This window comes from Onychostoma macrolepis, chromosome 10, assembly GCF_012432095.1.
Source record: "Onychostoma macrolepis isolate SWU-2019 chromosome 10, ASM1243209v1, whole genome shotgun sequence".
Taxonomy (NCBI): Eukaryota; Metazoa; Chordata; class Actinopteri; order Cypriniformes; family Cyprinidae; genus Onychostoma; species Onychostoma macrolepis.
The window spans coordinates 24711510-24726956 of NC_081164.1; the positions used below are offsets into that span (position 1 = coordinate 24711510).

At 38.1% G+C, this 15447-nt stretch overlaps 1 protein-coding gene across 2 annotated transcripts; it reads left to right on the forward strand.

The window, feature by feature from the left end:
* Nucleotides 1–218: 218 nt before the first annotated feature.
* hapln1b (hyaluronan and proteoglycan link protein 1b) lies at nucleotides 219–14116 on the forward strand. Of its 2 annotated transcripts, none has more exons than XM_058788492.1 (5): nucleotides 219–353; nucleotides 8127–8270; nucleotides 10018–10380; nucleotides 11473–11775; nucleotides 11990–14116. In XM_058788492.1, the coding sequence occupies exons 2-5, from the start codon at nucleotides 8165–8167 to the stop codon at nucleotides 12277–12279; spliced, it is 1062 nt and encodes a 353-aa protein (XP_058644475.1). In that variant the 5' UTR covers nucleotides 219–353; nucleotides 8127–8164; the 3' UTR covers nucleotides 12280–14116. The 2 variants fall into 2 exon arrangements, with proteins under 2 accessions (XP_058644475.1, XP_058644474.1); XM_058788491.1 differs by lacking the exon at nucleotides 219–353 and adding an exon at nucleotides 6729–7603.
* The last annotated feature ends 1331 nt before the right edge of the window (nucleotides 14117–15447 follow it).

Here is a 15447-nt window from a genome sequence, read left to right on the forward strand (position 1 = left end):
TAAAAAAAAACATTTTAAATATATTTCTGAGAAGTACATGAAGCCCATTTCTGAGAAGTTCATGAAAAGTGGACAAAGTATACTTTTCTGTTTTTTAGTTTAAAAGAAGTATAGCACACTTGAATAAACTTCTTTTTCGTAAGGGTATTGTAACGTGTTACTGTAACTTTGTAACATTCTTGATGACGCACAGCGTCTCTCTCAGCACCTCTCTGTCAGTGTGCGCGCGCGCGCGTGCGTGTTTTCCCGCGGGGTCTGCCTCGTTCTGTGACGTGTGTGAAAATCAGCGAGCATTTCTGATGCTGGAGCCCACCAGAGATCATTCAGCAGGACGCAGAGCTCTGCTTCACTAGGTAAGAGCCTGTCATTACACATCCCTTCTTCATTTAGACCGACTGTTCAGGCAATTTACGCGTTTATTAGCGATCATAACACAATATAGGCTGTTTAAGAAAGACGCGTCAGTTTTGCAATACGAATAAAACACCTGTAGAACAACCGATGTTATTAATGACCGACCGTCTGCATGTTCCTCACATTCATAAACGTATTAAACTGTTGCATGATTTTAGCATACTTGAATTTGGAAATCCACTATAACTTTTACGTAAAAAAGTATGATTCAAATGCATTTGATACAAAGTGACTTCTTTTGATATGTTCTGATGGCTTATATTAAAAAAGAAAAGTTTAGGTATAGTAGGAATACACTTTTATTATTACTTCTTTAAAAAAAAACAGTAAAGAATTTTTGTTTTAAATATTAAAATATGCATATTTAAAAACGTGTCAGTGTGGTATAACCAACATACAGTAACCCATTTTATTGTCATGTGACAAGAAATCATAATCAAGTATTGGAAAGAAAATATTTAGTGTTCTTCAGATGATTGTTAAACCAATAATAAATCAAATGTGTATGGGTATAAAATGTTTTTCAATTTTTTTTTTTTTTAAAGCAGGCCATGTAAACTTGCTTTCCAGTAGCCTATTATTTACATATGAGCAATATTGTTTCTCGGTATTATGATTTGGCAATCTTTTGAGGTTTAATAAGAACTGTAATTGCATTCATGTTGGCCACATCTTGGTCTCAATCTCTCCCTCAATTTGTTTTATCTTTATGGCTCTTTAGTGGTATACCAGCAGTTGAGTCAATTCATGAATACTCCCATTAACATTAACACAAACAACTTCCCCTTGTTATTTCTCAATGAATTATGAGACAGCCTGGCTCCAAAGAGACCAACAAGTGTAGCCCACATTCTGCAGAGTGAAAAGCTTGCTTGTTGAGTCAATGCAATGACAGAATGTTCTTACAGCGCAAAATAGGCGCATACAGAGGGTCCACTTCAATACAGGCAAAAGTGCTGAGAAGGAACAGCTGGTTAAACAAATATTGGGGGCCAAGAGTGTTTAAAAGTATAAATTAATAATGCATGGCTTTATTTGAGACATGAATGAAGCACTCAGTGTTGCATGAAGTGCTGAGTTTGCCATCTATCGGTTTGGAGCTTCAGTGAACCACTATGGTGAAACTTGCCCAACTTTTTTACCCAAGTTAAAAATAGACAGACCTGGAGCTGAAACAATGCACTTTCATATATTTATGTCATTTATGACATGCTAAAAGTTTACAAATGTATGTACAACTGCAACTACATAGTTCCTTTTCAATCTGCCTGGTCTTTAAGTTGGTAGCACCATTGTTTCAGCAGACACTGTGTTTCTTTATGTAAAGCTGGTTAATGTAATGCATGTTGCATTGTTTGCTATTTAGCGGTGGTTAATCGGATCTGTCTGGCAGCTGTTTGGCTGCTGATCTCAAGGTCATATCAACAGCTTTCTCAAAGATGTGTCTGGTGGTCTGTGATGACCATGGTTGAACTCTGACTTTTTCCTCACATGGTTGGCAGAACACATTAAACCTGCCGATTTTCCACGTGACCTTTCATCCTTATTCTCCACAGTGCTGTGATGTAAAGGAGGGTGGCCTGGGGCGATGCAATTCATTTCACCCCTGGTCATCATTCAGAGAGTCTGTTTTATCTCATTAAACGTTGCTCATTTCATGCTGTTAAGTGGATTTGAGTAAAACTATCGCTGTGTTTTGTCCAGAGATTAGTTCTGCAGATCAGAATGTTCTTTAATGGTTCTTTTTTAGTAAGGAACATCTGGTTTTGAAGAACCATATGTGACCCTGGACCACAAAACCAGTCTTAAGTCGCTGGGGTATATTTGTAGCAATAGCCAAAAATACATTGTATGGGTCAAAATTATCCATTTTTCTTTTATGCCAAAAATCATTAGGATATTAAGTAAAGATCATGTTCCGGGAAGATATTTAGTAAATGTCTTACCGTAAGTGTATCAAAACTTAATTTTTGATTAGTAATATGCATTTCTAAGAACTTCATTTGGACAACTTTAAAGGCGTTTTTCTCAATATTTTGATGTTTTTGCACCCTCAGATTCCAGATTTTCAAATAGTTGTATCTCAGCCAAATATTGTCCGATCCTAACAAACCATACATCAATGGAAAGATTATTTATTCAGCTTTCAGATGATGTATAAATCTCAATTTCGAAAAAATTGACACTTAAGACTGGTTTTGTCGTCCAGGGTCACATTTTTCATTGTATCGGGATAGCAAGTTATGGTTTTTTGGACACTATAAAAGCCTTGGTGAAACTTACGAAGGTTCTCCTATAGCATCAAGCTATACTGTATAAAATTCTATTCGTTTTAAGTGGGACCTTCATTTCTAGTGAAGGGTGTGTTGATTTTCAAAAGGTAAGATGGCAACAGGCACTCTAAATAAAAACATGCCTTTTAAGACTGGATTGCAATACATTCTAAAACGTCTATTTGGACTGAGACCGTTACAGGCTGACCTTTGTTGAGGATGCTTTAAATAGCATATTTCAGTTTTAATAGATGTTTAAATATGCTTCATTCCTGTAAAAGTAACGCATGCAGTCAGAGTAACTAGACAGTATTTTGCACAATTCTTTACAGAATTTTTCATTTATTATGTGGAAGAGTATCCGGGTTATCGAGGCAGTGTGTGGATTGGTTGGAGATGCGGTAGAGAGACGGTTGTAGTTTATGCATAAGCACTGAAGACTCTTTGTGTGTGTTAAGGTGGTGCGAGGGTGACGTCAAAACCCACAGAACTCTAATGAGATGCCGGGAGGGTGGACCACCATGAACCCGCCCCATGTACCGCTAGGAGAAATAATCTCTCAAACTAAGAGTTTATTTGTAGTACAGAATATTTAGCTTTCAAATAAAACAGATATACCAATAGTAACCCAGTTTTTGCCCTCTGAGTATCCATCTGCTGCCTGATCAAAAGTCCATCTGCTGTCCATCAGCCTCACCTTATGAGTCCACCTTTTGAGCACCTTTGTTAACACACCCAGGTAGTGCTGCCAAGTCAAAGGCTCTTTATGCACTCAGCACAGAACCTTTCCTCATGCTGCAGTCTATGAATAGGAGGCACATTGCCTTAAACGAACATGGAACATACTTACAGAACAGTAAGAAGCATGTGCAAGCTGAATGAAAAGGTTATATTTACACAACTGGCGTTCCCTCCCACCATTAAATGAATGGTGCGTGAATGAAACTAATGCAGCCTTAAAGATGCAGTAAGTTTTTCCACTTAAAATATTGCATTTAATACTTGCCAAAAATATAGCTGCAGGCAGTAAATATTCAAGTAAATACAAGTGGCCACAGTACAGTAAACATACTAATTTTAGGATAATAATTATGTTTTGCGTCCCTGGCTTCAATCCCATTGTTGCATATAGGTGCAAGCAAACAGTTTGGTAAATACAAATATAAGTCACAACAAATTTCTGACCATTAGGAAACACAAATCGTGGAAGATGTTGATGAATGCTGTAGGAAATCTATCGTCGTAGTTTGACCTCCAATGATGTCCACTCACATGAGATTGCAGTCATATCAGTGCCCTAGATGAGATGTTTAATTGGCTGCCATGTTGAGATCAAATAGGATATTTCTAAAATACCTTCTTACATCGTGCACAAATTATTCAGTGTTCTTTTTCAGAAAAAAAGGATTTCTCAGTCATTTGCTACACATCACAAAATAGTAGGAAATCAGAAAGACTCTTTGTATTATTTAGAACAGAGCATCTCCTTATTGTTCATTATGAATGGCTGAACTGTTTTCTGACCTTTGCATGTTTTTCTCAAACACAGTGAAACATTAGAATACGTTTTAATAGAGATCGAGGAAGCCTATTTAACCCTGCTCTATAAGCCAGAAAACAATACATAATAAAATCTCACTTGCCATCATGGCATACAAGTTTGGAACAACAGATGAATAATGAATCATTTTTAGTTTTCAAGTCTGTTATTTGTTTGAGTCACAGAATGCAAAATGTCCATGTGTATTAATACATTTTAAGACAAATATGCTGCATATAGCACCTGTAACAAATGGATTTGACTTATGAGTCCATGAAATGAACTCACTTTATTGAGTGGTTGCAGAGAGTGGGGGTCGAACACACCCCTGACCCCTAGAGAAAACACATGGAAAGATTTTAGATGTTGTGACATGGATCTTTTTTGTTTTTGGGAGTAGTTTTTGGATACCGAAGACTGTGTAATGGCCCATTCAATTACCCCATCAATGGGGTCAGTCTTAGGCATGTTAGTGCCTAAATCTCCACAAGTGTCAGTGGGTCTTTCAGCGCTGTTTAGAAATACTTATAGTTAATCAGCTTGGAAAATTAAAAGTGAAGCAGAAAACTCAATCAGTGTTGCCTGAAACAAATCTATAAGCATTTCATTACATTTTAATTTTAAATTAAATTAATATTTTAGGTAATTTCAAGGTCTGAATAATTGTGCTATATGAATATTTTAAAATTACTGCCAGAATTTTCAGTATATACTGTAAAGTTCAAACAGTTTCTCAATTTAAATTTTGCGTAAAACTGTCCTCAATAACTGAAACAGGACTTTTTTTGGAGCAGAACCTGTGTGTGACAGAAATCTCACTATAAATGGGTGATTTTAGGATCCCATTCATACACTGTCATCTGTCTAATGTCTAGTGAAGAGAGATGCTGTGGCCTTCAAAGACAGCGAATCGTTTGAAGGGAGGAAACAGTCCTCTTACTGATGTTATGGAGATTAAGGGTTACTGTGCGCTTTGTAGAATCAAACGTAAGCTTTAAACATGAGTCATTGAAATCACAGGTTTACACTGCATCTATTTGTGTTGAACTGTTTTTGCATTCACCTGGAAATCACCACTGCTATCTGCAAAGGTCTACTGCGCACTCAGCAGGTTTGCCACCTTAAGCCGTTCAATTATGTCTGCATTTCATGACAAGAATAATTAACCCGTTTAACAAACACTACAGACAAATCCTCATTTAACACACGCATACGTTCATCTCAAGTTTAAATTAGAGCTTACTCTCTGATACTGCTATCAGGTGTTATCAGAATCTCTAAAGAACATCTCTGTTCTGTAAGTATAAGTTAGATTAAAATGGCTAAATATTGACAGGCTAATCAGTCTGGCTGATACAGTTGGTCTATCAATTGTAAAAATGCATTTCTTTTTATTATGACCAACTGCAATTATACTTAAAGTTTTCTGAAAGAAAACATTTGCTGAAATCAAGTTGACTAGCGTAATGCATGATCAGTGGAAGCTATATATTTGTTTGGCACTTAGTGAACGAGCAAGAGATAAACACAAGCACCATCACATCTGAAGATCTCCTGCCAAACAAGGAAAGGAATATCCCTCATAGTAATGCAAAGTGATCAGCAACGACTACTCAAATCAACCATTTAAGGGATTATGTTTTGGCACATCAGGGAATGGGGTTTAAAGGGAAATGAGGTTCTGGCCAAATCGGATCCATAATCTCTTTGAGCTTCACAGCTGCTCAGGAACTAGAAAGAGTGAGTTGTTGGGAAGTGAGATCATAAAATGACCCCCCAGGCTGTGCTGACTCCATTCCCAATGAACATTGTGTAGTCAAACTGTGTATATTGTCAAATTGTGCGTATATGACCTACACTGTGTCAAGCAATATCTTCTAACAAAAGCGAAGACTGTAAATATTTAGTTCTATGCAAAAGCACAAATGCTTTCCTATCTTTGAAACAGGTAATTTATGAGCCAACCCCAATTCATTAAAAACTACTATTTACATCAGGAAGTTAATTTCAGATTCACTGCTATCAAAACATCACTTTAAAGTGACACTAATAGACCCTTGCTAAAAAGCCCAGTTAACTAAACACTTTACATCATAAAGTGTAACAAATGAAAGGTTTGGGTCTTGCAAAAGGGATTTCCATATGAGGATTGGAAAGTCTGCAGAAGTGCTGGGACATTCTGTGCTTGAGTTAAACAAGCATGTTTAATCAGGACCTGTCCCAGACTTCAGATTGTTGACAAGCCATTTATTTTCTTCAAATTACGCCATGCTTATCCACTCATATTCCACTGCACGACGAGTCTGCAAGAGGCCTGATCAGGCAACTATTATACTGCTTAAAGACCTTTGTTAGGCATTGGCAGCTTCATTTGTTGTTTATTGCATGCAAAGAATGGGATTTAAAATCAGGGCGGTAACAGCAACCTGGCTTAAATGTCCAAAAACAAGAGGAGTACAAGGGTAAGAAGCATCAGAGAGTACTGGACTGTTTCCTCGCAGCAATGTTTTCTCCCAATTGCAGAATTGGTGCCTCTTCCCAGAGGATAAGTTCTGTAGTTGTGCAAGACTAAGATTCTTGTGATGCTTATGTGAATTAGCTGGTGGTCTGGCACTGTTTCTAAACCATTGCTGTTTTCTGATCAACTGCAGTCTAAGACGTTTACCCACATTTGAAAACTAAATGCATGGGCTGTTTTCCCTGTGCTTGACCTCACTGTACACAATGGAGTGTCACAAAGGAATGTGGTTCGTAACGGTGTTCTCTGTCAACAGCACAGTTAGTTTGTTTGGTTAACCATCAGCCTGCAAAACAGAGCATGTTGACAGTCGTTACACTAAAATGGCCTTAGGGTCATTTGGGCGGGAACAAATTCTTTCAGCTGTAACAATTGTGCTATAAAGTGGCCTCATACGGCAATTTAGCATAGCAGACCCTCCGGTTCCTGAAGATCCTTTGGATTGCATTTCGTCTTTTTTTGCAACAGAGAACTTGGTATCCTTTCTCCTGCAGGATATGATTTTACCTCGTCACAGTTGAGCAAGCTCACTGTACTGTGGTAACTTATCTGTCACAGGAGAGGGCACTGCATCTGCGAGTCCTCACTGTTATCAGCAGTGGCTTCCTGGTATGCGTAATGACTGTTTGCAGGCTGGGTCTGGGGGGGTTGGCTACTCTGCAGAGCGGTTCTGCTGACTGCAGTAGAGAGGAACTACCTCAGTGCGTCAGCACTCTGAAATGAATGAAGAAATAACGAATCAATCAGAGTGACTGCAGAGAGAGAGGGAGAGAAGACTCTACACACTTTCTAATCCTGATCTTTTGTGTAGCTGTCCTTACATGCGCTAGTGGCCGGGAGCACACGCTCCGTAAGATGGTAAGTCTTTTCTGAGCTCTGAGTCTGTAGGGAGACGGTCTGTGCTTTAGAAGTATGTCAGCAAAGTTTTGTGCTAGTTTGTGCCATCTTGACTGCACTTTTCTCACACTCCAGTGCCTCTTAAGGTGAAGGGTACAGGAAGCAGTCCTGCAGCACTGGTGATAATTGGGATTTATGCATGCGTGAAAAGTTTAACAGTCATTTATTTATGTACCTTGCCCTATTTGTTTAAGTGTCTTTCTGGGAGATGTGGTGAAAAGGACACAGCGTGCGCTGGTGTCTGCGTGACAGTACTGCACAGGGGAGTTACTGCAGATGGAAACGTGCAAGGGATCTGGTGCAAGCCACACAAAACTGAGCTCTCTCTCAAACTCCACAGAAAATGAATTGAGATTGTTTTAGTAAAGCCTAGTAATACAACTCTAAAGAATGTCTCCTTCTTGGATTGGATATACAGTAGATCAATGTTTTTGTAAAATGCATATTGTCTGACTGTCCCTTATTTTTGCGTTCTCTCATGTAGTGAAGTACCCCCCAACCCCCCCGGTGCTATAAATCAAGATGACCTTCCTTCTTTTCTTCCTCTTGGTCCTCTCCGAGAGCCGAGCTGACAGCTTTGAAGAGGCATACAGTGACCTGGAACACTACAGGACTATATACATCTCAGGTAAGAGATGGGAAAAGGTGTGTTTATGATTGCATGTGAGAGAAAATAGTAGAAAGAGTGGAGAAGAGAGGGAGAAAGTGAGAGAGAGAGAGAGACAGAGAGGGGGTTGTACTGCCCATCCCCTAAAATGGTGTTCCCCCTCCAGCATTTCTTAACAGGGACACTTACCGTAATTATCTCATCCGGTGTCGGCTTAGGTGATTCGAAACCCTCTGGCTCACGTCAGAGGACGCAAAGTGGCCGGAATTACTTACTACAAGTGTTAAATATTTGATAAGCTATTGGGGTTCAGTATTTATTCACGCTGATATCAGATTATAGTAGTAATCAGCCTCCCCCAACTGCATCTGCAAAATAAACATGTTTTTGGTTTGTGTGAACAACAATATAGTAAGTATTCATTTGTATAAAAACAACACGTTGTGCCCTGGCCAGGAATGATGCAATGACAAATGATAACAGCTATCTATGCAACGCTAATCTGTTTTTGCACAATCAACCACATCTAATGCACAACAAGACTTGGTAGCTTGGATTCAATCTTCTATTTCTTTTTAGGGCCATGCTAAGTAGCCCCCAGTGAAATCACATGCTTTCTTGCACATTATAGATGGAAACTTGTTGCATCGCACCTGGTTAGGACACTGTGCCAGTGCCTGTAATCATTTTTTGGTTGAAGTTTTGACAAAGAAGCATTCCTGTAGCATTTAACTGTAGTTTAGCAGCAGCGTGTCTTGGTTGACTGGATAACTTGCAGGTTTTCACCAGATCCAGCAGGACGTTGTTGAGAACTCTTAACTCAGGTTATTTGACATTGAGAGACTTCATCCTTTAGCCTGGTAATGAAGAAGAGTATGGGAGAGTTTTATCTAGACGTACAAATTCCTATAACATTTGATTCTAAATTAAAACACTGGTTTTACCTTGGATGACATCCAATCATGTCTCCATTGGGTCCCGAATACATCGTTTTGAGAACCAGATGACTTTATAGAATAGCAAAAACTTTAAGAAACTGACAGCAGGCTACAGTGTTGCCATGACCTCCACAGTTGTTTCTCTATGATTACATTTACTGCATTATTTACTGTAATGAATGGCATGAGTGAAAAACAAAACCAGCCATGTGAATATGGACCATATTAAAAGCCCTCTTCAGCTCTACTAGATTTACCTTTCTTCTCTCTGTGATTACTGATCCCACAACACATCTGGGAAATTTGCCAACCTATTTTCTTCATATCCCATTTTGTAAAATGTTACCCACCAAATTGAGGAAAGCTTATCATAGCCTACAACCCTACTCTAAACTATTTATAGTTACAGTAGCTACAAAAGTGCAATAATGTAGTTTTTCAATGATGGATTTAAGAAAGAAAAAAAAAAAACGGGCACACATTTTTCTAATTATTTGTGCACTAAAATGGTTGCAACACCTTCTGGAGTGCCTTCATTGGAAGAGCATACACAGTCACTCTTAGGTTTCTGTCATAAACATGTAGGGGAGTTTCCATTTCTCTGAAATCTAAAAAACACAATGATTTATGTGTTTGAACCACAAAAGCCTGTAGCAATAGACAAGGATGAATTCAAGCCATCATCTTTGCGAAACGCCTTAAGTTATTGAACACTAACCAATGCAACAGGCCTTGGGACCAAAAAAACAATTCAGAGCAAAGGCTATTAACTCAGCTTTTTGTTTATTTCTTTGACTGACAATCTGAATATCTCTTTCTTTGACTTTCAGAAAATGGCCCCAGACTGTCAGTTGACACAGCACAACCCAAAGTAATCTCTCAACGTGGTGGCAATGCCACACTGCAATGCAAGTTCAACCGGGATCCCTCATCTCCCCCAAATCCCAAACTGAGGATTAAATGGACTAAACTGACTTCAGACTATCTGAAGGAAATTGATGTGTTCGTAGCCATGGGTTTCCACAAAAAGAGCTACGGTCGATTCCACGGCCGCGTACACCTGCAGGATGCCGGCAAGAATGATGCTTCACTAGTTATCACTGACATCACTCTGGAGGATTATGGGAAATACAAGTGTGAAATCATCGATGGCTTGGAGGATGATACAGCAGTTGTCTCACTTGACCTGCAAGGTAAAGCATAGATTTATGTTGCTAACATACCTGGATTTTCCTGGTCTCTCTAGTGACATTTAGCCATTAGGGCTGTGCAATTAATTGCATGCAATTGTCATGTGCATCTCGTCAGTAAAGCCAGTTCTGTGATTAATACTAAATCTCCATCACATGCGTTCAGATGGAGCGGCATTTAATACACAGAGCCATAGTTCACTGACAAGCTACAAAAAACCGCGTTCATAATCGCAGGCGATTTGTCTTTACTGACGAGATACGCATGACAATAGCATGCGATTAATTGCACAGTCCTATTAGCCATGCACTACCACAATATCTGACAGGTTGTTTTAATTTTGTTCCTGAGGATTTAGATGCTGGTGTGGTAATGTCACTACCATGCTTTAAAACTAGCATTTATCTAGCTTTAATCAGCTAAGTTTTGCTAGTGAACAACATGACTAGGCACATCTACCAAGTAGACAATAACAATGTCTTTGACTGTTGACATTTGGTTATATTGATATTTTTTGTACATATCCTGCTTCCTTCAAACATAACTTAAGATAGGTACCCAAGTTAGTTATTTTTAAGAAACTCTACAAAAGGGCCACACAGATGAAAAAACAGCGACAATGCCATTGTATGACTGGCTGTTTTCTTTCCAGAAGAATACACATAATACTATACACAGTTTATGCATCCTTGGCTGTTCCTCAAGGCAATTAGCTATGAGATGGCATTGTGCTGACTCTCTTCACACTGTGTGCAATGTAAACGCTATTCAATAGTCTTATAATGCAGAGTAGAACAACTTATAAATCTAGACCATCAGCAAGATCCTGACATAAGAGCTATCATTGCCAAATAATGGGACATTTATTTGGTCCTTGCTCTCTGCATTCTTGGCATCATTTCAGTTGCATACAATAAATCTAAATTTTAATTTACTTTAGATGATGCATTGGAGAAAACATCGATTTATCAATCAAGAATTTGATTATCGCCAGATTACACAGATCTAATCAAGGAGCATTTTTAAAGATTCCTATATGCAAAAAAAAAGAAGCAGCAATTTAAATACATTTTTTGCTCTTCGGGTTTGTACAGGCATTGTTTACCCGTATTTTCCTCGACTGGGTCGTTACAACCTGAACTTCGCTGATGCTGAGAAAGCTTGCCGAGACCAGGATGCCATTGTGGCATCTTTCGACCAGCTGTACGATGCATGGAGAGACGGGTTGGATTGGTGCAATGCAGGGTGGCTCAGTGACGGATCGGTGCAATACCCCATCACCAAACCCAGAGAGCCATGTGGAGGCAAAAACACCATTCCTGGTGTGAGGAATTATGGGATGCGTGACAAGCAAAAGGAAAGATATGATGTATTCTGTTTCACCTCTAACTACAAAGGTTTGTCCCTCCCGCTGTTTGAAAGACATTTGAAATAGGCTAGCTTCTCCAAAAAAAAAGTAAAGCAATTGATGTGATACATAATGTATGAAAGGAAAAAACAAATTGAGTTCAGCCATGCAAAGAATCTCTAATGCAAATTCTCTTCCTCATGTTTAATACCCTTACTGCATATTATTTGAGAATAAACACTTTTCCCCTTTCTCTTCTCCAGGACGTTTCTATTATTTGATACACCCTTTCAAACTTACATATGACGAGGCAGTGCGGGCGTGTCAAAAGGACGGCGCTCAGATCGCCAAAGTCGGGCAGATGTATGCAGCGTGGAAGCTGCTGGGCTACGACCGCTGTGACGCAGGCTGGCTGGCGGACGGCAGTGTACGCTACCCAATCTCAAGACCACGCAGACGCTGCAGTCCCACGGAGGCCGCCGTCCGCTTCTCTGGTTTCCCAGACAAGAAACACAAACTCTACGGTGTCTACTGCTACAAGAGCGACAACTGAGCGTTCCAACTGTATAACTCGCGAACTAAGCGTAATAATGTAAGGAGTTAGTTCGAGTGCATTAAAACTGTGACAAAGTCTCTAGATACTGTAATATGGAAGGATTTGAATATAAAATAAGTGATTGGCGTTTGTTTGAAGCAAAGATTCTGTAGGATTAGGCACCTCAGGTGCCCTCTTCCCTCAAAATCAGGACTTCGCTACAAGACGGCAACAGGACAGGAATAGTATTCATTGGGTGCCGAGAAATTATAGCTACTGGTTCCAGGTCTGAATGATCTTATACAGTACAGCAGTGCTGATGGAAGAGATATTTGGTGAGATTGCAGAAGAAATTCGCACTGTGCTCTTCCATTTAGCATGCAGTAGCTTGAGGGATGTTCTAGAACAGAATGACAGCAAAGCTTAAATACTTTGAACTGATACCTTTGGGCACTTAGTTTATCATTCAAGAACATCATATCCCATATAAATAGCATGTGAAAAATATCTTTTCTGTTAACAAGAAAACAAATTCAACAAAAGTGCTAAACACCATACAGTACAGCCATGGCACAATGAACACATTTTTTTTTCTTTTGCCATCCTTACAGGGTGCTATATTGTATTATTTTCTAAAAGCATACCTTTTTAAATTTAGTTTTATGTGTGGACCAAACCATGTTGAGTCATAAGTCGCATTGTTAAGAAGCAAAACATTGTTCTGTGATTTTTTTAACTATTGAAATATACAAGTAGAGTGTTTATAAATGTATGTTAATTATCTTTTTCTTGAAACTATGTGTTTATACAATGTCTCCCCTACGACGCAATGTAAGAAATTACGAGCTCCACTGTATCGACCTCATCACTGTCAAACGTTATTTGTGTTCAGGACGATGAAGAAATCTTCATAATAACAAAACCATTGTGTTTCAAAAGTAAATCTTGGTTCGTTTTCTAGAACTTGTTTTTACTATTTCTGATCAATTCATGAAACCACAGAAAACCTATCCTCAAACATAGTCTATAGCAATGGTGCCAAATGTTAAAACAAATGTTAGTACAAATTAGTTTACTAGAAAGTTGTGCGAAAGAAAGCACACGGCCCAGTTTCTAGCACATGTGATGAGTAGTTTTAGTCTATGCATGTTACTGTTTACAAATAGCAAGACTGAAATGGTTAAAAAGACAACAACAGTGCTAATGATCAATGTGTTACTTAGTAAAAGAAAAACAGCACAATGAACTTAATTTTCTATTGTTGAAAAAAAAGACCTTGCAGGAAAAGGTTTACTCAAAGATGATGCAAAAAAATAACGGCACGACAAAAAAAGTGCACAGTTAGCATGCTGCATTCAGTCGTTATTAGTCTATGAAGCAGTAGACCTTCAGAAAAACATGTCAAAGCCATGGCATTTGGTAATAAACCATTAAAACAGACTGCCAAGCTAAGACAAAAACAACTTGATGTTTTATTCTTCTTATTATTACCATTAGGGTCAACACAGCCGATTTAGAACTCAAGGTCATGTGTTTTAGCCACTACACTAAATGACCAGCTCCACGGAAAAAAAAAAAGGAAAAATACAGTTCTAAATATTGGTGTTGTTTCAAAATACTGTATTCACATTCATTTCATTATTCATGTTGTTTTGACTCTGGCAACTGTACATGTGCCTTGTTTACAAACCTTCAAAATCAATTTTAGAACTGAATGTTTAGACATGTCTTTATAGACAATGTTAACATTTTTCACTCTTGTTTCCTGTACATAAAGTATAATTAAAGGGATAATTTGACTGTATTAATGTGGAAAATCCCCATGACCCAAAAAATAAACAATCAGTCAAAAATATATTTGGTTTGGTTGTTTTTAGAAAAGCAGACTGAGAAATTCTGTAAAAATTACAGAGGTCTAGTTTTCACAGTCTGTGACATATCTCACACTCTGCCAAAATAAAGAAGTTGCAAGGAAAATAGAATTCAATTGACTGGCTTAACAAAAAATGTCCTCAGAATTAAAAGCCCAAGAGCATTATGGTAGGAAAAAGGTTGCATATTTCAAAAACTGTTAAAACTTGTTTTAATCATATCTTTCAAACCAGAAAAATCTGACAATGGTGGTATCACAATCGTTGCTTCTTTCGCTGCAACCCCTTAACGGAAAAGCTTGTCCACCTTATTCAACTGTGTGTTTACTGTAAATAAACAGGCAATTGGACCTTTTAAAGATGGGACTTCCATGAGCTGTCATATTAAGCGTTATGATTTTTCTCGTTCACTGTCTCTAAATGTCTAACAGATAGTTTTCTCCAAGGATACTCCATGGTATTAGGGGGAGACATATTTCTAATGAACATTTTATTGGACAAAATCTAATGTGCAAAAATAATCAACCTAGAAGAGTCGCTAATACTTTTGGTCCGTTTTCTCGGACGAAATGGAGCAATTAAAAGTTTGGTCAGTTTTAGAAATACGCAAGCTGACTAGCAGAAAGTTAGCACACAGACATGGACTAATGCCACAAAACTACAATTTCAAGGGTCTTTAACCAAAGATGGCCATGGCCACTGTGTATTTTAAGTAATGCTGTCAATTGATTAAAAAATTGAATTGCGTTAATCACAGTCATGGACTGTGATTAATCATGATTAATCACAAATTTAAAATACTATTTACTTGTAAATGTAAATGTAACTAGTTTAAGGAAACCGAACCTTTCACACTTCAGCCAGGTATGAGACATAATCCTTATTATTCTTTTATCATTATTCTTTTATTTTTATTCAGCCATTATCAGCCTTTACACTGGCAATAAAACATTTACCAAGCCACATTGCTTCAATCCCAGTATACATTTACCCAACTATTATCAAAAGTATTTCTAAATAAATACAACAAAACATTTCTTGTGACCTTACGTGAGGTATTATGACAAAATGCATTATGAAGAAGAATTGGACCTGTTCTGCAGCTGCATTAGAGCTAATATTAGCATCATGCTACATAAGACAATTTATGAGATTAATAGTACACTTTTACTCAGAACTCACTTCAAACCACCATCGAGTGTTTGTAATAACTTCCTTTTGCGATCACATGTGGAATTTGGTCATTTACTGTTGCCATTTATAGCCTTTTATATTGCTGCAAAATTTGCATTTCAGATGTACACATTCTTTCCAG